The sequence below is a fragment of the Chiloscyllium punctatum genome, chromosome 3 (assembly GCF_047496795.1).
Source record: "Chiloscyllium punctatum isolate Juve2018m chromosome 3, sChiPun1.3, whole genome shotgun sequence".
NCBI lineage: Eukaryota > Metazoa > Chordata > Chondrichthyes > Orectolobiformes > Hemiscylliidae > Chiloscyllium > Chiloscyllium punctatum.
The window spans coordinates 58,748,292-58,773,216 of record NC_092741.1 but is presented as its reverse complement, the minus strand read 5'-3'; the positions used below and the strand labels follow the sequence as shown (position 1 = coordinate 58,773,216).

Here is a 24,925-nt window from a genome sequence, read left to right as displayed (position 1 = left end):
TCAAATCTCACCGTGGCAGCTTGTGGAATTTAGTTCAACTTAACAAAATCTGGATCTAATCTCAGAAAAGATGTTCATAAAACTATCATTGGGTTTTGTCAAAATCATTTTTTAAAGTCATTCATCGCGAGCGAGGCCAGCATTTATTGTCCATTCGTAATTGATAAGTCAAATCACATTTCTGTAGATCTGAAGTCACAGACCTGTGACTGTAAACCAGACCAAGTAAGGATGGCAGATTCCTTACCTAAAGGACATTAGTGTACAGATAAGCTTTTCTGACAATCAACAATTGTTTCATGGTCATCATTGGACTCTCCATTTCAGATTTTCATTGATTTCAAATTTCAACATGGATGGATTTGTACCCCGGTTCCCAGAACTTTACCTGTGTATTTGGATTTAGCCTCCTCAACCCCCCCCCCCCCCCCCCCCGCCCGCCCGCCCCCAGGACTCTTAACTGTCCTGAAATGGTCAAGCAAGCCACTCAGTTCAAAGGCAATGAGGGATGGGAAACAAATACTGGCCTTCCAACAGTGTCCACATCCCACAATAGATTAAATTCTAAAAAGTTAGTGTTAGTAATTTATAGCAAAGAGACTTTGAAACCAATTGAGTCAAAGAAAAAATGTATGCAATAATCCAAATCTGTGTACAGTGCACATTTTTAAAAGTTGGTTCTTTTACTGTTAAATCTTCAAATCTACTTTGAGCTGCTGCCTAATCTGTTATACATTAACCTATAGATGACTGAGATCAGATACATTGTAAATGCTGGAAAACAGAAAAACTATAATGTTATCAAATCTCAACCACTATCCCCCACCCCCACCACACAGTGGAATTTGTGGAGTGGTTGGTTCTCAACTTGGTTGATGCACCTGCACATGAGTCACGTGAAGCAGAAATCTCCACAGAAATTTCTGGTCACTTATATCCGTGATTACATCCACTTTAAATTCACCTCATTGTATTCTGTTTGTCACAGTGTGCGATGGACTTGCCAGAATCTAACAGCAGTAACGGTATGTCAGTGATTACCTTGTGCATTTTAGTCAATCGATTTTAAACAACTTCTAATTTATGCGATTCAAATACAAAATATTAAATGTAATTCTCTTCATTTTCAAATTATAATATTTGTCATGTGCATTTTCTTAAAATTCTCTGAGTCCATATTAAACCTGTGAATAGCACTAATGCTGACATACACAATGTGCAACATTTAATCTGCCATGGTACAATGTAAAAGGAATTTAATCAGAATATATTTGTTTGCAACACTTTCCAAGAGTAATAATTTACTAACTTGTGCTATACAAAGCTGTAAGGGTCTATCAGTGAATTTATTTCATGCTTAGTTTTGACAAACATAAAGTATAACCTATTTTCTAACGTTACAGGGAGGACCTAAAATAGAGTGTTGAAAGGTTGAATCTGTGGCTTGAGACCAACAAATGTAAAACAACATTATGCAATTTTAAAAATACAAGTCTCCTGTACAGTGGAAGCCCACATACACTTGTTATGTTAATTTTTATGTGCTACTCTCCGGCTAAGAATATTGTGTCAGTTATTGTTGCCATAGGTGATATGTTCCTTGATAGGAAGGAGTGTCTTTCGCTGGAATTGCTAGCTATCTTTCTGCATTTTAGTCCTGAGTTTCTGTAATTCTTCTTCTAAGCTTTTAATCTGCTCCAGCAAAGCGACTTTATCCTGATGGGCCTTCTGATCAGCTTGACATCTTGCTTCCTCAATCTTCCTCTCATACCACTTTTCCATCTGTGTGGAAACTGCCTCAAAAAAATATTGTGTGATTTCAAGCACAGGCACGCTCTCCTTAACTACTGTGCGAGGTTGTTCCATGCATTGTCCAGTAGAAAGCAACGTACTGCTCTGTTGTTGTCTATGCCTTCCACTGAGAGATTTTTTTGTCTGGGTGCTTTTGCTTTGATTGTGTCCCCGAACTGGATGAACACTCACTGCTTGGTCCGTTTTCACAACTGATGTTTCACTAGAAGTCTGAAACTTAACATGACCAGATTTTGGCAAAGGCTGCTCCACGGGTGATAAGTCTTGGGGTGTTTTAGAAGGGGGAGCAGAACAAATGGCCCTTTCCTTTGGTCGAACAGCTGGAAGAGAAGTTGCTTGGGCAGTGGTTGAGGAGGAATTAGAAGTAGTCAATACCAATTGTGTTGCTCCTGCAGAAACCACAATATTACAAATGACAAGCATGTTCTTTCATAAAGTGTATTTTACTAATCTAAATAAGGCATCTCCTACAGAAATTGATTATTATCATTCTACACAATTTAATGAATAGATGGAGAAAACAAGAACATGTTTTTGCTCCTCATTTGAGAGGTGTTTCCTATCATAATCTACTTGACATATCTCTCTAAACTGAGAGTTCTCCGAAACTAAGAAGTAATTACTGCACCAGAGAGGAAATGTCACCCTTGCACTAAACAAAATTTATTCCCTTCTCATAAGAGCTCAGCTTGTCCTTCCATATTTCTTTAAACCCAATGCAGAAGAGTTTGATCACTTTGATGTGAAACACAATTACATGGAATCCTTAAGGATTCCTGGTGCTTTGTAGAGTGGAGTCAGGCATCATGACAACAGAGGGGGGAAAATTTGGGATGGAAGCTGTTTCTGTAATTTCTTCACCCTTTTGGAAATAAGAGAAAGGAAACCCTTTTCCTAGCTGCAATGCCTCCTTCCAGATGTTAGTTGCAGGGAAACTATGGGATGGAAGTAGGTGGTGATTGCGAGTCCCAATTAAAATACTGACAGAAACAGTTCTTAAATGGTTAGCAGTAAATACCCTAGAAGGAAGCAGATACACAAACTGCTCTATGATTCATTCAGACACAGGAATCACATGATTCAGAGTTTCCCAGATTAGGAACGAGTAAGAGACCCATATCTTCAATCATGTCATGACTACAGAGCATTGCTCCAATATTCTACATGCTGCATTAGTCGGGTACAATCTCCAATTACGTAAATTATTGTGTTCCTGTGAGTTCAGATGAATATTTGACAGGATCCGACTGCTGGAAAGAAACACCCACCCACTCTATACCAAGCAATACCTCTGCTGGAACTCCCGGACCGGTTTTGAAACTTTATAGTTCCTGCTATATGCTCCCATTCCTCACTGTTCAAAGAACAATTCCAACAATGGCACATTCTAGTCGTTATCCAGTCCTCCAGTTTCATCCATTGAGATATGATTGCATCATATAAAGATCATCTGCCTTTACGATTGAATTGTAAAAGACCAGGATCTACAGGCTGGGGCTGTTTTCCCTGGAGCGTCAGAGGCTGAGGAGTGACCTTATAGAGGTTTACAAAATTATGAGGGGCATGGATAGGGTAAATAGACAAAGTCTTTTCCTTGGAGTAGGAGAGTCCAGAACTAGAGGGCATAGGTTTAGGGTGAGAGTGGTAAGATATAAAAGAGACATACGGGGCAACTTTTTCACACAGAGGGTAGTACGTGTATGGAATGAGCTGCCAGAGGAAGTGGTGAGGCTGGTACAATTGCAACATTTAAGAGGCATTTGGATGGGTATATGAATAGGAAGGGTTTGGAGGGATATGGGCCAGGTGGGACCAAAGGGTCTATGTCCATGCTGTACATCTCTATGACTCTATGGTTTGATTACACTATGATGGCCTATTTTAACAACCATTTGAAATAGTTACTCTGAATGATATGATGAATCTATCAGATGGTCCAAAAGGAACTATCAAAGTTATCACTTCTGAGAACATTTTCTTTTCAACAAAAGCCTGATATTTGTCCACAAATCGCAACTAAGTGGCCATTAGAACCAAATTTTAGAAGAGAAGGAAACAATTAATTCAGATATTCAATGATTGCTTCTGATTACTCAAGGCAGAATTCATTGACTTTGTAGAATCCTTACAGTGTGGGAGCAGGCCATTCATCCCATTGAGTCCATATCAATCCTCCGAAGAGCATCCCACCCAGACCCACTTCCCTACCCTATCCCTGTAACCATGCATTTCCTACCCAACCTGCATATCCCTGAACACATTTAGCATGGCCAATTCACCTCACCTGCACATTTGTAATAATTGTGCTAAGCTGCAGCACTCCATGATTTTACTTACAATCCTCATTTTATCAGTAAAGGATGAAGATTTGTTTAAGCTGCTTCTGAAATAAAGTTTTGCAAGATGTAACTCCATACCTTGCGGAATATCCTGTTGTCTGCCTAATACCTCATCTGGGGACTGGACTTTGGCACCTTCTGATTCATCTAACAGACTATAAGGCTGTTGTGATTGTTCTTCTGCTTGCCGTGTAACAGGATATGTCTGGACAGTTCCGTGGTCCCTGCTGCTTACAATGGTATCAGGATCTAGACTTTCTGGCACATTTTCACTGGAGGGGGTTGCAGATTTTGATCGCAGTTCTCCTGATAACTTGAGCTCAAGATTTTGGAGCTTTGACATACACCAAGATTTCATATCATCCACCATTGAAGACTGCAAAGAAGATGGGAACAATTGAGCAGACTAAATTTGAGATCTGTTTTGTCAATTGAAGAAAGAGCACATCACAGAAACGAAGTAACAAATTATGGATAACCATCAGTTTCAATGCATAGTTTAACTGAAAATGAAAACCCTTCCACCACCATTTCCTCAGCTTTTCTGCGAAGGTTATAGAGGCAAGCAGCAACCCTCAAGAATTTACCAATCCCAATGTTTGACCGCAATAATCACAATCAGCATAGTTTTCGTACTTTATGTTTTAATATAGTGATTTTAACATGGAGTAAGAATAATGAATGAAAATATCCCTAAATGGTCAACATGTCAATGTGGTAGATCAGGAAGACAACTATTCGGGATAATGCTAGAACAGTGAATAGGTTTAAGTGGATATAAAACATTGAAAAAGTAAATGCAACTTGGGTTTCCTGGAATGAAGGCAGGCTCGAGGCAATAACACTATTATCTCTCAAATAAGGAAGAAGGAAGGAAGATTTGACAAGATAATCCAAAATAGTAAAACAAGTGGACAAGGTAAATAGCAGCCTTCTCAAATAAAAGGTGCAAAGGTGGCCTTTAGTAGAGCGATATACTCTTCATGTTGGATATGGGGGATTAGGGAGAGTTTCATGTTACTGACGATTATGTCTGCAGGAGGTGTGTTTGGCTGTGAATCCTATCGTATTGCATGGATTGGATGGACTGGCAGTTAGAGGCAATGAAGAATTCACAGGAGCTAGGAAGTGGATGGCAGTTGCAGGGAAGGAGATAAACTGAAGATACAGTGGATTAGTGGTGCTGGAAGAGCACAGCAGTTCAGGCAGCATCCAACGAGCAGCGAAATCGACGTTTCGGGCAAAAGCCCTTCATCAGGAATAAAGGCAGTGAGCCTGAAGTGTGGAGAGATAAGCTAGAGGAGGGTGGGGGTGGGGAGAGAGTAGCATAGAGTACAATGGGTGAGTGGGGGAGGAGATGAAGGTGATAGGTCAAGGAGGAGAGGGTGGAGTGGATAGGTGGAAAAGAAGATAGGCAGGTCGGACAAGTCAAGGAGACAGTAACTGAGCTGGAAGTTTGAAACTAGGATGAAGTGGGGGAAGGGGAAATGAGGAAGCTGTTGAAGTCCACATTGATGCCCTGGGGTTGAAGTGTTCCGAGGCGGACGATGAGGCGTTCTTCCTCCAGGCGTCTGGTGGTGAGGGAGCGGCGGTGAAGGAGGCCCAGGACCTCCATGTCCTCGGCAGAGTGGGAGGGGGAGTTGAAATGTTGGGCCACGGGGCGGTTTGGTTGATTGGTGCGGGTGTCTCGGAGATGTTCCCTAAAGCGCTCTGCTAGGAGGCGCCCAGTCTCCCCAATGTAAGAGGAGACCACATCGGGAGCAACGGATACAATAAATGATATTAGTGGATGTGCAGGTGAAACTTTGATGGATGTGGAAGGCTCCTTTAGGGCCTTGGATAGAGGTGAGGGAAGAGGTGTGGGCACAGGTTTTACAGTTCCTGCGGTGGCAGGGGAAAGTGCCAGAATGGGAGGGTGGGTCGTAGGGGGGTAGTCACGGAGGGAACGGTCTTTGCAGAAGGCGGAAAGGGGTGGGGAGGGAAATATATCCCTGGTGGTGGGGTCTTTTTGGAGGTGGCGGAAATGTCGACGGATGATTTGGTTTATGCGAAGGTTTGTAGGGTGGAAGGTGAGCACCAGGGACGTTCTGTCCTTGTTACGGTTGGAGGGGTGGGATCTGAGGGCGGAGGTGCGGGATGTGGACGAGATGCATTGGAGGGCATCTTTAACCAAGTGGGAAGGGAAATTGCGGTCTCTAAAGAAGGAGGCCATCTGGTGTGTTCTATGGTGGAACTGGTCCTCCTGGAAGCAGATACGGCGGAGGCGGAGAAATTGGGAATACGGGATGGCATTTTTGCAAGAGATAGGGTGGGAAGAGGTGTAATCCAGGTAGCTATGGGAGTCGGTGGGTTTGTAAAAAATGTCAGTGTCAAATCGGTCACTAATGGAGATGGAGAGGTCCAGGAAGGGGAGCGAGGTGTCAGAGATGGTCCAGGTAAAAGTGGGCAGGCGAGTGACAGCCAGGAAAGGTCGGGGGAGTGGGGGGAGGCAAGTAGTGCAGGTGTCTCCTGTGGCTATCTTCATCTCAAACATGAATTCTGTTTCGGAAAATGTATGGGGTGATGGACTGTCAGGGGAATGTAGAACGGACAGCCAGGTTTCTGGTACCAAGATTGGCTCTAATGAAATGAGAGTAATGCCAGGTTCCAAGCAATCGATTGGAAGGGGACTCTCCAGTGAGAGGCACAGACAGTTCTGCGGCTGACAGTGAGATATTAGGATGGTGTGTTGCCCCCCTGGTGCCAGGATCAGAATAAATCAGAGACGAAGCAGAATTTTCTCAAATGGGAGAGATACCAGCAGGAGGCACTTGTACACTTTGGAACTAATGACATAGGAAGGGAAAAAGACGAGAGTCTGAGGAGAGAATATAGGAAGTTAGGCAGGAATTTAACAAGTAGGTCCTAGAGGGTATTCATATCCGGATTACTCCTGGTACTATCAGCTTGTGAGGGTAGAAATAGAAGGATAGAGCAGATGAATGCATGGCTGAGGTGCTGGTGAAGGGGAGAAGTCACATTTTCTGGATTATTGGAATCTCTTAAAGTCGCAAAGTCGTAGAGATACTGCATACACCACAGATACAGACCCTTCAGTCCAACTCATCCATGCCGACCAGGGTATCCTAAATAAATCTCGTCCCATCTGCCAGCATTTGGCCCAGATACCCCTGAATCCTTCATATTCATATACCCATCCAGATGCCTTTTAAATGTTGTCATTGTACCAACCTTCACCAGTTCCTCTGGCAGCTCACTCCATACACGTACCACCCTCTGTGTGAAAAAGTTGCCCCTTAGATCCTTTTTAATTCTTTCTGCCCTCACCATAAACCTATGCCCTCTAGTTTTGGACTCTCCCACTCCGGGGACAGATCTTGTCTACTGACTATATCCATGCCCCTCATGATTTTATAAACTTCTAGAAGGTCACCCCTCAGCCTCAGATGGTCCAGAGAAAACAGCCCCAGCCTATTCAGCCTCTCCCTGTAGCTCAAATCCTCCAACCCTGGCAACATCCTTGTAAATCTCTTCTCAATCCTTTCCAGTTTCACAACATCCTTCCTTTTGCAGGGAGACCAGAACTGCATGCAATATTCCAATAGTGGCCTAAACAATGTCTTGTACAGCTACAACATGGCCTCCTAACTCCGATACTCAATGCACTGACCAATAAAGGCAACCATAACAAACACCTTCTCCACTATCCTGTCAACCTGTGACTCCATTTTCAAGGAACTATGAACCTACACTCTAATGTCTCTTTGCTCAGCAGCACTTCCCAGGACCTTAACATTAAGTGTGTAAATCTTGCCCTGATTTGCCTTTCCAAAATGCAGCACCTCACATTTATCTAAATTAAACTTCATCTGCCACTCATTGGCTCATAGGCCTATCTGATCAAGATCACATTATGCTCTGAGGTAACCTTCTTCTCTGCCCACTATACCTCCAATTCTGGTGCCATCTGCAAACTTACTCACCATACCAACTATGTTCACACCCAAGTTATTTATATAAATGACAAAAAGCAGTGGGCCCAGCACCAATTCTTATGGCACACTGCTGATCACAGGCCTCCAGTCTGAAAAACAACCCTCCAGCACCACACTCTGTCTTCTACCATCGAGCCACCTCTGTATTCATAGGACTAGTTCTCCCTCTATTCCGTCAGATCTAACCTTGCTAACCAGTCTACCATGTGGAACCTTACTGAAGTCCAGACAGATCACGTCCACTGCTTGGCCCTCATCAATCCTCATTGTTACTTCTACAAAAAAATTCAACCAAGCTCGTGAGGCACAATTTCCCATGCTCAAAGCCATGTTGACTATCTCTAACCAGTCCTTGGCTTTCCAAACACATGTAAATCCTGTCCCTCAGGATTGTTTCCAACAACTTGCCCACCATCAATGTCAGGCTCACCAGTTCCCTGGCTTTTCCTTACCACCTTTCTTCAATAATGGCACCATGTTAGATAACTTCCAGTCTTCCGGCATCTCACCTATGGCTATTGATGATACAAATATCTCGGCAAGGGGACCAGCAAACCCTTCCCCAGCTTTCCACAGAATTCTAGGATACACCTGAATAGGTCCTGGGAATTTACCCATGCATCTTAAGACATCTAGCACCTCCTCCTCTGCAACATGGATATTTTTCAACAAGTATCTATTTATTTCCCATGTTCTCTATTTTCCATGTCCACAGTAAACACAGATGCAAAATACTTGTTTAGTATCTCCCCCATTTCCTGTGGTTCCACACATAGGTGGCTTTGCTGGTCTTTAAGGGACCCTATTCTGTCCCCCTAGTTACCTTTTTGACTTAATGTATTTGTCGAGTTTCTCTGGATTCTCCTTAACCCAATTTGCCAAAACTATCTCATGTCCCCTTTTTGCCCTCCTGATTTCCCTCTTAAGTCTACTCCTACTGCTTTTACAGTCCTCTAGGGAATCACTCAATTTCTGCTGTCTATACCTGCCATATACTCCCTTTTTATTCCTGACCAAAATTTCAATTTCTCTAATCATCCAGCATTCCCCACACCTACCAGCCTTGCCCTTCACCTGAACGGGAACACACTGTCTGAACTCTCGTTATCTCACAAATGGGAAAACATCCCATTTTCTAGCCGTCCCTTTAGCCGCGAACATCTGCCCCCAATCAACTTTTGAAAGTTCTTGCCTAATGCTGTCAAAATTGGCTTTCCTCCAATTTTGAAATTTAACTTTTAGATCTGGTTTATTCTTTTCCATCACTATTTTAAAACTAATTGAATTATGGTCACTGGCTCCAAAGTGTTCTCTCACTGACACTTCAGTCACTGGCCCTGCATTATTTCCGAAGAATAGGTCACGTTTTGCACCTTTTCTAGTAGGTACATCCACATACTGAATCAGAAAAGTTGCTTGTACACACTTAACAAATTCCACTCCATTCAAGCCCTTAACATTATGTTTGGAAAGTTAAAACCTCTTACCATAACCACCCTATTATTCTTATAGATAATTGAGGTCTCCTTACAAATGTTTTTCCTCAATTTCCCACTGACTACTGGGGAGTTTATACTACAGTTCCAATAAGATGATCATCCCTTTTTTATTTCTTAGTTCCACCCAAATTCTACCCATATTCCCAGGAATATCCTCCTTAAGTACAGCCATAATGTTATTCCTTTTCAAAAACACTCCCCCTCCTCTCTTGCCCCTCTTTTGTTCCTTTCCATAGCATCGATGCCCTGGAACATTAAGCTACCAGTCCTGTCCATCCTTGAGCCACGTCTCTGTAATTGCTATGATATCCCAGTCCCATGTTTCTAATCATACCCTGAGTTCACCTGCCTTACCTGTTAGGCTTCTTGCATTAAAATAAATGCAGTTAAATTTATCAGTCCTACCTTGTTCTCTACTTTGTTCCTGCTTGCCCTGTCTGTTTGACTTACTCTTTTTCCCAACTGTACTAGTCTCTGATTGATTTCTTTCCTTACTATCTCCCTGGTCAGCATGGACAAGTTGGACCAAAGGAGTCTGTTTCTGTGCTGTGTATCTCTATGTCTCTAAACGCTGATAATAAAGGCAGGGCAAGAGCAAGAGGGGAAATGAGAGACTTTCACAGAAAACACAAAAAGGAGAACAAAACCAAATGTGAGATGCTCTTTCACCAGAGTTCACATACCACTCTGCTTCCATATTGTCACAGAAAATCAACAGACAGAGGCAGAGCTCCATACAGGAAACACACAAGGAATTCTGCCCCTTTGAGCAAACATCTTCTGGACCTAATAAGACAAAGTGACTAATTTATGAAAATACACTATTTACAATGTGTTTCCAATCATGTCTGCTTGTTCTGTTCTTAAATGGACTCTGGTATCATCTCCGCACTGCATCAGAGAGCCAGGGAGCCCAGTGGCTCTGAGTGTGCTATATTACCTTGAGCTTATTGGTACTGAAATGTGTAGTGGATTTTTCTGCATGCTCTGCTGCCATGACAGGTGGATGGTGCAACATGGGCCTGTTTTCTGACACTTATGTAAGCAGATATTCATGGTGGCTGGTTATAAAGCTCATATAAGTTGCCAGACCATGAGTGCGACAAACCGGAGTTGACTGCATATTTATTAGTGCTCACTACACTGCTCATAGCATCAGTTAGATGCTACAGACCTTGATAGATAGCAGCTAATATACTTCACATGGGGGGAGCTATGAAGAATACCCATAGGTCAGGGGTTAAATCTTGTTAGATACTGTGATTGGCTTGAAGGCCTCTCAATCAGACAGGAAAGTGGATCGAAGGCTACAACCAGATCCTCCATGACCTTATGGAATGGTGAAGTTGGCTCAGACAGCCTAATGGCCTAGTCCTACTCCTAAGTACTTTGTTGCTAATGAGGGCAGATGTTCTTCCCCCTAACTGCAATGGAATATTATACTGTGTACGATTGTGTAGTTTGCGTTGTCCATGTAGCACCGTTGGTCCTAGAGGAACGCTGTCTTGTTTTTATTTATCAGTTGTACATGGTGAAATGATAAATAAAAACTACTCTACTCTACATTTCCTCCAAATTACATAGCTGAAGTTTTAAACTCCCAGTGTAGGTCATCTCAGCCATGAGCCACAATCTAACCATCGATTGTACCTTGTTAATGTACAAGTTGCATATGAGGTGACCTAGTAGTTCTTATTTATTCACGGGATGAGGGTGTCACTAGCTAGGTCAGCATTTAATGCTGATAGGGCAGGTACGAATCAACCATAATGCTGTGGGTTGGAGTCATATTTATACCAGACCAGGTAAGGATGGCAGTTTCCTTCCCTAAAGGACATTAGTGATTCAGATTGGTTTCTCCATGGTTTCATTGTTATCACTGGATTCTTACTTCCAGTTTATTATTGAATTCAAATTCTAATATCTGCCATGGCTGGATTCAAACCAGGTGCACAGAACATTATCTGGGTCTCTAGATTAATAGTTAAAAAATGTGGTGCTGGAAAAACACAGCAGGCCAGGCAGCATCCGAGGAGCAGGAGAATCAATGTTTCGGGCATAAACCCTTCTTCAGGAAGAAGGGCTTATGATCGAAACGTCAATTCTCCTGCTCCTCGGATGCTGCCTGGCCTGCTGTGTTTTTCCAGCACCACATTTTTCAACTCTGGTCTCCAGCATCTGCAGTCCTCACTTTCTCCTCTCTAGATTAATAGTCCAGCAATAATACCACAAGGCCATCATGTACAATATTACTCGACTAATGTCCAGAGACCCATGCTAATGCTCTGGATACAAAGGTTCAAATCCAACCATTGTAGCTAGTGGAATCGGAATTCAAGTAATAAAATCTGGAATTGAAAACCAGTATCAGTATGGTGAACATGAAACTATTGTCAATTGCTGCAAAAACCTCATGTCCTAATGTCACTAATGTCCTTACATGTCACCCAGACCTAAATAATGTGGGTGACTCTAACTGTGGTCTGCAATGGTCCAGCAAGCCATTCAGTTCAAAGGGCAATTTGGGATGGCAACAAATCCTGACATTGCTAGCAGTTTGCATCCCATGTAAGGAAATATGGAGGCTATTACTGTTGGAATTTCCTTTTTAATTCCTTCACCGTCATGTAGGAGCACAATCTTTACATAACTGGGCCTCGGTTGTGCCCTAGGTACCATTGTATCAGTGAATGCAATGGGTAATGCCTTTACTTTCTCATTCTCTTGCTACACACAGTCTATGGAGCCCGATTTAATCTACAACCCTCATATTGCTATTGATTGAATAATCCAGTTTCAAAGGTCTAACACACATATCTGTACCACCAAAGCAGGTCAGAGTCGCCTAATTTCTGATGTTATCTGTTTGTGTATTCTCTGAGCCTTATCAACATGCTGATGTGTCAGTACCAGTGCCTAGCTGAAACAAGGAAAGAATAATGGCGATGGCACCAGCCATCTTGCTTAGGATTCAATGTGCTCTTGCTTGCTCCAGCCTGTATCTGCTGTTCCAGATTTTACCTGTACATCTCACAGTAGCAGGTTGCTTGTTTTTTGCACTCTGCTGGATTTCTGCTAAGGTTTACTTTTTGACCAAATGTTTCCCTGCAACATTTTCAGGGCCAATAAAGGCCTAAACTACAATTTCTCATCAAATCACCTTTCAGCCACATTTTACCATAGCATATCCCAAAGAGGAATAAAGATATGCTTGAGTAAAAGTAACATTATGTTACATCTCATGAGAGCTCTGATATGTTGTCTACTGCTTCCTAAACTTTTCCCTCTGTGACCTCAACTCAAGGCTTGAAAATTGCCATGACCCCTAAGAGAGGAATGTTAGGGCTATACAGCTGTTACAACTTGGTCAGAGCTCCCCAGCAACCTTTGTTGCCTCAGAGTTCACGACCCCAAAATTTGAGCTCTTGATCCCACTCATTAACAAGGAAATGCAAGGTCATGATTCCCAGAATTCTTACACCAAATAAAGCAACAGTTAAAGAAAAACATTTTTCGATTTTGTCATCAGGAAACGGATGGGGTTTTACCTGGCGTTTCTCTCCTTCCAGTCTCTCAAGTACTGCACGCTGGTCAATACGATGGAGGCATTCTGTCCGCTCAGCTGAGATCCGCTCATACGTTAGCTTATCCAGGACTCTGATCTGAGTTTTAACAGGAAAACATTTGTGTTGAGTTAAATTCTTGTAAATTGTATACAATTTACTCAATGCTAATACCTCTTTATTTTTCAGGAATACCATATAATCATCTTAAACATGGTGTCAGATCTCACTGTTCCTTTCAGTGTAAATAAATACATTTCAAAGAGCAGAATAGAAAATATTTTGAAAATATTAAACAACTAGCCACCTCATTTAAAACAAAAAACAAAGAAAGATATACATTGTTACAGTGTTTTTCACTATCTCAGGAAGTTTCCCAACCACCTTACAGTAATCATTGCTGTAAGGTAGGTAATATGACAATAGTAATATGATAATGACCAGATGACATGTTTTCAATATGTTGATTTAAAAAGATGAATATTGGACATGGCACCAGGGATAACTCATTTGCACTACTTTAAGGATAATGGCATTGAATCTTTTACATTCATCTCAGGCAGTAGATGGAGCCTGGGTTTAACATCTCATCTGAAAGACGGCATTTCCAACAGTGCAGCACTGCCTCATTACTGTACTGAATTGTCAGCCTAGACCTTTGTCTTCAAAACACTCAAGTGGGACTTGAACATTCTGACTCGGGGGTGCCCACAAATTGAGAAGTAGTTGACACAGTACACGTTCATTTGTTCAGGTAATGTTGATATTCATTTAGTGCTGCTAGAGAGAAACGTTAGCTTAGAATGGGATGATAACGTTATTTATTTGGTTAAGTGTAAATGTGCAACAGGCCAAATGGTGACTATGGCCATTCAGGTCAAACCACTGCCAGGAAAAAGATTCTGACTTTCAACCCTATCTATGCATTTCATAATTTTACAGACTTCTATCAAGTTTTCCCTCAGGCTCCTTATAGCTCATACCCTCTGACCCTCTGATCAGCTCGTCTGCACCCTCTCCAAAGCATTGTATCTCAATATCTTTCTTCACTTTTACATTAAGAAAACACCTCACATGAGATGTATGTGACTTTATACAGAAAATAAGTCAGGCAGTAATACAATCCCTGGCACCGTCAGGAATGCCAATTCCTTGTGTTCTCACCGTTGAGCGTCCAAGCAGCAGTTGTTAATTTGAAGCTGGAGCCAACTGAATAATTAATTAATCATTCTGCCAGGGCCTTGAAACCACCACTTCAAACATGTGTGAACCTCATTATTTAAAACATCCAACTAAAACACTGTTGATTAAAAACACTTTAAATTAGCAGGTTTACAAACTATCTATGGACCACAGGGTCAGGAAATATTGCGCTTTTACCTCATGCTTATTTCTTCCTTCCAGTTCTCCAAGTTTTGCATTCAACTTTCCTTGCACAATATCAAGTTCAGCTTTTATTTCCTCCTTTGTGGCTTCAAGACGGTTCTCAAGTTTATTGATCAGGGGCTCACAACGGCAGCCATTAATTGGGGCCTGAACAAAGGGAAAAAAAAGTCATCTCCTGAAAGACTGATGTTAGTCAGCAAGCAATTAAGGCACTCTTCATTACATGAGTATTTAATCACAGGAGTGAAGAACTCTTACTGCAATTATATACACAGCCTTGTTTGGATTCTTGTGGCACAGTGTCAGTACCTTTGAGCCAGAAGGCCAGGGTTCAAGTCACACCTGCTCCACAGACGTAACATAACACATGATAATTAAAAGTGTCTTTGCAGGACTAGGAGTATTGTGTGCCATTTCCAATTACTTACCCTTGCCATAAAAGGGGTACAACAAAGGGTCACCAAATAATTTTCTGGGATGGAGGGATTATCCTATGAGGAAAGATTAAATAAATTGGGCAAATAGTCTCTGAAAATGAGAAGAATGAGTGGTTATCTTAATCAGACATACAAAATTCTTACAGGGATTAACATGGCAAATATAGGAAGGATGTTTCCTGTGCCAGGGGAGGTCCTAAATCAGCTAACAGTCTCAGAATAAAAGGGTAAAGCAGTTAGAGCTGAGAAGAGAAGGAATTTCTTACTTTGGCAGGTGGTACATCCCTGGATTTCTTTGCCCCAGGAGATTTCTTTGGCTGTGGTGGCTAAAACATTGAATATGTTCAAGATGGAAAGATTTCTACTTATTAAAAATGTCAAAAAATATGGGGATATGGAGAAGAATGGCACTGAAGTAGATCAAACATAATCCCTATGAATGGCAGAGAGGATTCATAGTGTTGTATTGTCTACTCCTGCTCTCATTTCTCACATTCTTATATAATGTTCAACTAAGCTAAACTTTAACAAAAGCATTTCTTCAAAGTCAAAAATCTTTCAATGCAAATGTATTCACACGTAGAAGCATTTTCAACAGAATATCCCATGAACCCTGCTTACATCATCAAATTATCAACCATCTTTCGTCCACGTAACTCAATTATTGATCCATACTACCGTTACTTCCAATTTGGACATTTAAGAGTCATACAGTCATGGAAACAGACCCTTCGGTCCAACCCGTCCATGCCGACCAGATAGTCCAACCCAATCTAGTCCCACCTGCCAGCAGCTGGTCCATATCCCTCCAAACCCTTCATATTCATATACCCATCCAAATGCCTCTTAAATGTTGCAATTGCACCAGCCTCCACCACATCCTCTGGCAGCTCATTCCATACACATACCACCCTCTGCCTGAAAAAGTTGCCCCTTAGGTCTCTTTTATATCTTTCCCCTCTCACCCTAAACCTATGGCCTCTAGTTCTGGACTCCCCGACTCCAGGGAATAAACTTTGTCTACTTATCCTATCCATGACCCTCATAATTTTGTAAACCTCTATAAGGTCACCTCTCAGCGTCCGACGCTCTAGGGAAAACAGCCCCAGCCTGTTCAGCCTCTCCCTGTAGCTCAGATCCTCCAACCCTGGCAACATCCTTGTAAATCTTTTCTGAACCCTTTCAAGTTTCACAATATCTTTCCGATAGGAAGGAGACCAGAATTGCACGCAATATTCCAACAGTGGCCTAACCAATGTCCTGTACAGCCGCAACATGACCTCCCAACTCCTGTACTCAATACTCTGACCAATAAAGGAAAGCATACCAAACGCCGCCTTCACTATCGTATCTACCTGCGACTCAACTTTCAAGGAGCTATGAACCTGCACTTCAAGGTCTCTTCGTTTAGCAACACTACCTAGGGTCTTACCATTAAGTGTGTAAGTTCTGCTAAGATTTGCTTTCCCAAAATTCCGTCATCATCAAATGAGGTATCAACCCAGTGAAGCTCCCAAACAGAACAATTGTGTGTCAAACAGCTAATCTAAACTAATTTGATCTTAATCAAATCTAATGTAATCTAACCTATCCCACAACCAATGGATTAGATCTCAGATCTGCAGTCCAGCCACATCCAGTCATGAATGGTGGTGGACATTTCAACAATTCACTGAAGGAGGCGGCTTTTCTGCAGTATCCCTTCCTCAAACATAGAAGAGCCCAACACATCAAAAGATAAGACTGAAGCATTCGCAGGAGTCCTCAGCCAGAAGTGCCGAATGGATGATCCATCTCGGCCTCTTTCAAAGTTCCCTGGTGTCACAGATGCCTGTCTTCAACCAAGTTGACTGACTCCACATGATATCAAGAAATGGTTAGACACACTGGATACTGCAACATGGCTTCGGGCCCTGACAACATTCTGGCAATAGTCCTGGTGACTTGTGCTCCAGAACTTGCCACTCTCCTAGCCAAGCTGTTCCAGTACAGCTGTAACAGTGGTGTCTACTGACAATGTGGAAAATTACCTAGGTATGTCCTTGATACAAAACGCAGGACAAATCTAATCTGGACATTTACTGCCCCATTAGTCTATTCTTGATCGTCTGTAAAGTGATGGAGGGATATCAATGGTTTTAACAAACGCACCTGCTCAGCAACAACCTGCTCACTGACTCCCAGTTTGGGTTACACTTCATTTTTGGCCTTGCTTCAAAAATGGACAAAACAGCTGAATTCCAGAGCACCTCGCATTTATCTTCCAATACCTTACTGCCAATCTCCTGAACTCTCCCCGATACAAGATTTAATTAATTAAAACCCCAAGGCCTATTTAGTCTTGTCTACCAACCCACTCTTCACCTAGTTGTGCTAGTTCACATAGAAGGCACAGCCTAGCTCAGCCTTGACCCATTTCAGCCATAGCAGTATGCCAGCATTATCCATTCCCCTGCGACATTTGTGCAGTACGTCTATTTCTTTCACTAATGACATTATCTTGGATTTTAGAAGCCTATCATTTTGACTGCATCTTGTTCAACTTACCTTACTTTTTCTTTCTGAATGCTTAGGCCTAAACTCCACCATAGAACAATACAACGTAGTACAGGCCCTTCGGCCCTCGATGTTGCACCGACCTGTGATACCGATCTGAAGCCCATCTAACCTCCATCATTCCAATAAAACCATAGGATGTTATACAGTCATAGAGATGTACAACATGGAAATAGACCATTCAATCCAACTCATTCATGCTGACCAGATATTCTAAATTAATCTAGTCCCATTTGACAGCATTTGATGCATATCCCTTAAAACACTTCCTATTCGTTTACCCATCCAGGTGCCTATTAACTGTTGTCATTGTACCAGCCTCCATTACCTCCTCTCGCAGCTCTTCCCTACCTGCACCACCCTCTGCGTGAAAAAGTTGCTCCTTCCCCCTCTCACTTTAAACCTATTCCCTCTATTTCTGGACTCCCTTACCCTGGGGAAAAGACCTTGACTATTCACCTTATCCATATCCCTGATGATTTTATAAACTTCTTTAAGGTTACTCCTCAGTGTCCGACGCTCCAGGGAAAATAGCCCCAGCCTATTCAGCCTCTCCCTATGGCTCAAATCCTCCAACCCTGGCAACATCCGTGTAAATCTTTTTTGAACCCTTTCAAGTTTCACAACTTATTAGTTTAGGTTATAATTGCAGTGATGTATATTAATATTAATAATGTATATACTAGTAAGGTTTATTTATCAAATACAACATGACGAAGAAATAAATCAAAGCCAGCCTCAAGATATTGACGATGAGTAATTTCGATCACATATTATTTTGAAATAAGTATCGCCATTACACGGTAAGAAAAAGTTTTGTAAACAATCTTATTTTTTTAATGTCATATACATGGACTTTAGTAAGGCGTTTGATAAGGTTCCCATTGTAGACTAATGGAGAAAGTGAAGTCACATGGTGTGCAGGGTGTTCTAGCCAGGTGGGTAAAGAACTGGTTGAGCAACAGGAGACAGAGAGTAGTAGTTGAAGGGAGTTTCTTGAAATGGAGAAAGGTGTTCCACAGGGGTCTGTGTTGGGGCCACTGTTGTTTGTAATATACATAAATGACCTAGAAGAGGGCACTGTCGGTATGATCAGCAAGTTTGCAGATGACACAAAGATTGGTGGAGTAGCAGAAAGCATAAGGGACTGGCAGAGAATACAGGAGGTTATAGATAGACTGGAGAGTTGGGCGGAAAAGTGGCAGGTGGCTTTCAATCCGGACAAATGTGAGGTATATTAATAGGCAAGTCTAATTCTAGAGTGAATTATACAATGAATGGAAGAGCCTTGGGAAAAGTTGATGGGCAGAGAGATCTGGGATTGCAGGTCCATTGTACTCTGAAGGTTGCTGCACAGGTGGATAGTGTGGTCAAGAAGGCATGTAGTATGCTTGCCTTCATTGGAAGGGATATTGAGTATAAGAGCTGGCAAGTCATGTTACAATTGTACAAGACATTGGTTCGGCCACATTTAGAATACTGTGTACAGTTCTGTTGGTCACATTAGCAAAAGGATGTGGACGCTTTGGAGAGAGTGCAGAGAAGGTTTACGAGGATGTTGCCTGGTATGGAAGGTGCTAGCTATGAAGAGAGGTTGAGTAAGTTAGGTTTACTTTCGCTAGAAAAAGGAGATTGAGGGTGGACCTGATTGAGGTTTACAAAATCATGAAGGGTATCGACAGGGTGGATACAGACAAGCTTTTTCCCAGGGTGAAGAATTCAATAACAAGAGGTCATGCTTTCAAGGTGAGAGGTGGAAAGTTTAAGGGGGATACACATGGCAAGTATTTCACACAGAGGGTGGTGGGTGTTTGGAACGTGTTGCCAACAGAGATGGTAGAGGCAGGCATGGTATATTCATTTAAGATGCATCTGGACAGATGCATGAGTAGGTGGGGAGCAGAGGGATAGAAATGCTTAGCAATTGACTGACAGGTTTAGACAGTAAATTTGGATCGGCTCAGGCTTGGAGGGCCGAAGGGCCTGTTCCTGGGCTGTAAATTTTCTTTGTTCTTCGTGTAATCAGCTAGATGTTTGACCCATCATGTTTAAAAGTCTTCAAATCAAGCTGCTAGGAAGTTCACACACAGCTGTGCTTGCTGATACAGAGTACACACTCTCCTTTCAAAACACAGCCGTCTGATCCAGGTTTGGTATGTTTGCCTATAGACCAGGCTTGGAGAGCCTTAATCATGTGTAATACCAAAGCAGAAGAGTATTTAGTCTACAATGGATGCACAGTAGCAGCAGTTTGTACCATTACAAAATGCACTGCAGAAATTCACTGAGGCTCATTAGACAGCACTTTCCAAACCCAGAACAACTACTACCTACAAGGACAAGGACAGCAGATAAATTGGAACGCATCACAGCACATTCCCCTCCAAGATACACACAATCCTGACTTGGAAATATATCACTATTCCTTCAGTTTTGCTCAGTAAGCATTCTGGAAATCCTGCCTCTACACAACAAATGGACTGCAGTGGTTCAAGAAGGCCACCACCTTTAAACAGCCATGAATGAATTAATAAAGTTAGACAGTCAACCAACCACCTCAACAAGCTGTATGAGGGGGCTACAATCTTGTGCAGTACTGGAGTAACAGCAATAGGATAATCGGAAGTAGACAGAAGACTGGCAGGAAAACAAGATGACAAGAGGACAGTGGAACAAGGTACAAGTTAGCTTTTCCTGCAACATTTTTAATTAATTCATAAATCTTTAAGGGACATCATTAAGCACAGTTCTATATTAACAACCAACTTTATTATAAAAGCTTTACTTTACGTGACCTAATTCAAAGATTTTGTATCTTCTCTTGTACCAGCTCTCTAAGCTGTGCATGCCTCAGCTGGATTTTTGTTGGGTTGTTCCTAGAAATAAGTGCACGCAGTGAAACTAGTCTGTAAACATTTAAAATACTTACACGCAGTAGTTCGTCAATATCCCATGTCTTTAGATATAGACAATGGAAATAATTAACTGCACATCTACTGTTGAAGATATCTTTTTGACAGGCACACAGATTGGAACCCAGCCTCCTTGGCTGACAATAGTTATCACGTGATTGAGCACCCCATCACATTAGTACAGAGGTGGCAGGCTATCTGACCTGGTAGTTGCTTTCTATTGAGAGACTAGCATCTGGCCACAGTTAGGAATGACTCGATTGAAGTAAGTAACAATCAATCTGAAGTTTACCAGTGATATCAAACAGTTCAATTGGAAAGAAATGGTCACCAGATGTTAGGATTTGTAGTGCCCCACTCTGAAGTCCAGCTTATACGATGTAATTGATGAACCTCATAAAAGAGGGAGCATCATAGACACAAGAATTTCGAATACCTTTGGAGTGTATCATATTACACAGCAATAAGCCATTAGGATAAGAAAGGCTGCATTTATTTAAAGAAAACAACGGATGAATGTAAATTCAACATCAACTTGAATAATTAAAAATAAAGTAAAAACTGGAGATGATGTAAGAATGCAATTGATATCAGGGACTGATTTTCAGACCAAAGACTAATTTTGACATTGGGATAATTGAAATAAACCGCCTAAGTTTAGGTCTACAAATTTATGATGTTTTTTCCTTGAGTATAGAAGCATAATGCAGTCAATGCTCCATGGATTATATTCCAATTTATGTGTGTGATAAAGTGGGAAACAATCAAGCAATGTAGTATTGTGCATTTACCTGCATGATTTTGCCATCCTTGTTTCTGTATAATGTATAGAGCTGGTAGGCACGGAAATTATGAGGGAGAACAGCTTGCTGTGGACTTGGAGAACAGCAGCAATGTTTGCTTCTCCTTTTCCTGATATTTGCATTGTCTTGTTTAGGCTGCTGGTCTGTCAGTGGAGGGGGATCAGAAAGAGCGGAACTCTGTGGGAAAGTAGACGTTCAGTAAGTTTGCATTAACTAGCTTCTGGTACAAATTAAACCATGGAACAACATATTATTTAAGCAATAAAACTCATTGCTTGGTGTTTTAAAGTACAGCTCACTTGTCCTCAAACGTCTGCTACACTCTGAAGAACCACCATCTGCAAACTTAAAAAAAACAAAGTTCTAACTAGGAAAAGAAATGCTTGGCAATGTTGTGAAGAAGTGCTCCCTTACACAGAGTGATTCATAATTGTAATGCACTGCTGAATAGGTGAGAGGTGAAGTAAAAATGGAGCCATTCACAAGGCAGTGGAATGCAGTGATGTGAAAGCAGTATGTACATCCCATTTGTGGTTGTCCTAAAGCATCAGGACTCAGCCAAGGAATATAAGACTCCAATCATACAAGCCCAGACCAGACAAGGGAAGGATGAGAAATGGTCTTTCCTCGAGGACTTGAATGAATGACTTGGCTTCTGTTTAACAATGAACTGTCATACTTCTGGGCCACAACACTTATTACCAGATTTACTTCTTACCATGTGGGATCTACACTCAACCTATGGGTTGCCCATTAACACCAGGCTCCTATACCTGTCATGGAAGGATGAGCCAGATGACTTGAGTTGCCTCACATATTATTATTGTTGCAAATATAAAGGTAGCTTGCACATTTCATGACTCAAAGATGAATCAAAGCTCTTCAACAGCTTACTAAGTGCTTTTGAAGTGTAGTGCCTCTCACAACGCATAGAAAGCAGAAGCCAATTTATGCACAATAAGATCCCACAAATAAAAATGAAACATTGGTCAAATGACCTGCTTTAGTGATGCCCACTGAAAAATAAATGTTGGTCGTGATATTGAGAAAAATTCTCTGATTTTCTTCAAACACTATACAAGATTCTTTGCAGTAACTTTTTAAAGTGTAAATTAGACTAAATAAACAGTAAAGGAAATCATGATTTTTAAAATGCTGATTGCTAAAGAGGGATGCAAATTGTTTTCAGAGTGAAGATATTATCCAGCAGGAATTTTGAGTGCTTTATTTTGATTGACACAAACTTACCGATTTTGTCTGCGACAAACGTGACCAGGAGAATAAACCTAGAAAGCAACTTTTTTTATATATGAGTATCAATGAAATTGAACATAAATGCTGAGGGGTTTACCAGACTCATTAGTAATACTGTATTTACGTAATCCAGTTATTTTACAACCCCTTGCTCAAATTATTTTGCTTTTTTCAAATAATGCTGATAAAATAAAAGCTAAAATTATCTTTACCTTCTGTTTTTTCTTTCTCTCCCACTTTTTCTTCTGTTCTGGTGTAGCTACTCTGATTAAATCATCCCCATTTTTTTTCTTCTGATGTCCTTGCTCACTGCTGTGGCCATCATCCACTGAGACACTTCCCTGTTACATAACAGAAACTACTAAGTGACTAAGGCACTGAGAACTCCAGATTTTACTATCTGATGAAAGGTTTAATTTTCTCTTAGATAAAAGAAGTAGTTTGGCAGGTACTCTTTGAAGGAGAAATGGAAAATTATGTCCTCAAATGACTATACCACAGAACAGGAAATACACATTGTTGATGACTATTTTAATAACTTTACATACAATGAAATAGATTAGATTAGATTCCCTACAATGTGGAAACAGGCCATTTGGCCCAACAAGCCCGCACCCATCCTCCGAAGAGCAACCCACCCAGACCCATTCCCCCCTGACTAATGCACCTAACACTACAGGCAATTTAGCATGGCCAATTCACCTGACCTGCACATCTTTGGAAGGAAACCGGAGCACCCGGAGGAAACCCACGCAGACACGGGGAGAATGTGCAAACTCCACACAGACAGTTGCCCGAGGTAGGAATTGAACCTGGGTCCCTGTGCTGTGAGGCAGCAGTGCTAACCACCAAGCCACCCAAAAAGACCCAAAGCACTTCACATGGTAAAACTAGATATTGAGCAACAAAAAGGAAAGCTAACAATGATGGGACTAGGTATGATCAGACCAGTCAGTATTTTGGAAGGCCTTTGACCCAAACTTCCTTGAAGCCTGCTTTCCCAGCTCCAATTCCCTTTTCTCTCTGACATCTTTGAACATGTTGTCGCTCCTGCTAAATCTATTTGCATTTTTCCTGAATTCCACATCTGAATCCCTTCATTCAGGTTTCATCCCCTGCCACGTTCTGAAACAGTTCTAATCCAAGGGACAAATGACAGCTATGTGGGTGTTACAAAGATAAAATGTCCATTGTCATCCTTCCTGACCAGTCTGCAGTCTTTGATATGGCTGACCACACCATCATCCTCCACACCTCTCCATTGTGTCCACCTGGGTGAAATCGCTTGCACTTGGAGTCTGCTATTTTCTTTCCAATTGTACCCAAAGCATCACTTGAATGATTTCTCCTCCATTTTTTTCCAAAAATCTAACCTTGGCGCCTTCTTATTTTTTCATCTGAATGTTCCTGCTCAGCCACATCATCCAAAAGCACATCCATTTTCGCATGTATGCTGGTGCCTCCCAGATTTATCTCACCATTATCTCTTGACTCCCCCACTGTTGTTAAATTACCTGATGGCTTATCCAATATTCAGTAATAGACAAGGAGAAATTTGCTCCAATTAAAATTTTGGAGGCTGAAGAATTTATTTTTCCACCCAGCATTAAACACAGCTCCCTCAGTACTTCCTCTCCCTGGCGATAGTCTGTGATTAGACCAGTCTGTTCGCAATCTTCGTGTCTCATTTGACACAGGATAAACTTTAGACCTCACATTTTCACAATCATTAGCTCCTACCCTCACCTCTGTAATATCACTCAACTTCACCCCTATCTGAGTTCACTCATGCCAAACCCTCCTTGGTGCCTGCTAATTCTATATTTGACTATTCCAACACAACTCTGACTGATCTTCCTCATTCTATTCTCCATAAACTTGAGGTTATTCAAAATTCTGCTGCATTTTCTTAACTGATACCAAGTTTTGTTCACCCTTTTATTCACTGATCTATATTAGCTTCTGGTCAAGCAAGACCAGATTTTAACATTCTCTTCTTGGTTCAAACATTCCATGGTCTTTCCATGATCTCAGGAAGTTATTCCAACCCTACAACTCTCCCAAGATATCTGCGTTCTACTAATTCTGGCATCTTGAGATTTCCCTGATTTTACCTGCACATTAGTAGCAACCTCTTAAAGTTACCTAAACCCCAACGTCTAGAATATCTTTTAAGACATTCCTTAAAAGCTACATTTTGACCATGCTTTTAGCCTGGTGTCTCCCTAAATGTGATATTTTATTTAAGAATGCTTCCTCGAAGTCTTTGGTACTTTTTATTCTATTCAGTTCTGTTGCACATATTTCATATTGATATATGTTACTATTGGCTTTTGAAGGAGGGGAATCTAGGAGGAAGATGCAGCAGC

At 41.6% G+C, this 24,925-nt stretch overlaps 1 protein-coding gene across 4 annotated transcripts in view; it reads right to left on the bottom strand.

Annotated features, from left to right (window-relative positions):
• Nucleotides 1-459: 459 nt before the first annotated feature.
• Nucleotides 460-24,925, bottom strand: part of ankrd6b (ankyrin repeat domain 6b) — a 218,230-nt gene continuing 193,764 nt past the window's right edge. For all 4 annotated transcript variants that reach the window (XM_072553748.1, XM_072553751.1, XM_072553750.1 and 1 more), the window contains 6 exons: nt 22,769-22,897; nt 21,291-21,479; nt 14,589-14,741; nt 13,194-13,307; nt 4,230-4,527; nt 460-2,201 (listed from right to left, as the gene is read on the bottom strand). In XM_072553748.1, the coding sequence (XP_072409849.1) occupies nt 1,633-2,201; nt 4,230-4,527; nt 13,194-13,307; nt 14,589-14,741; nt 21,291-21,479; nt 22,769-22,897 (1,452 nt within the window). In that variant the 3' untranslated portion in view covers nt 460-1,632. The remainder of the gene's footprint in view (nt 2,202-4,229; nt 4,528-13,193; nt 13,308-14,588; nt 14,742-21,290; nt 21,480-22,768; nt 22,898-24,925) is intronic.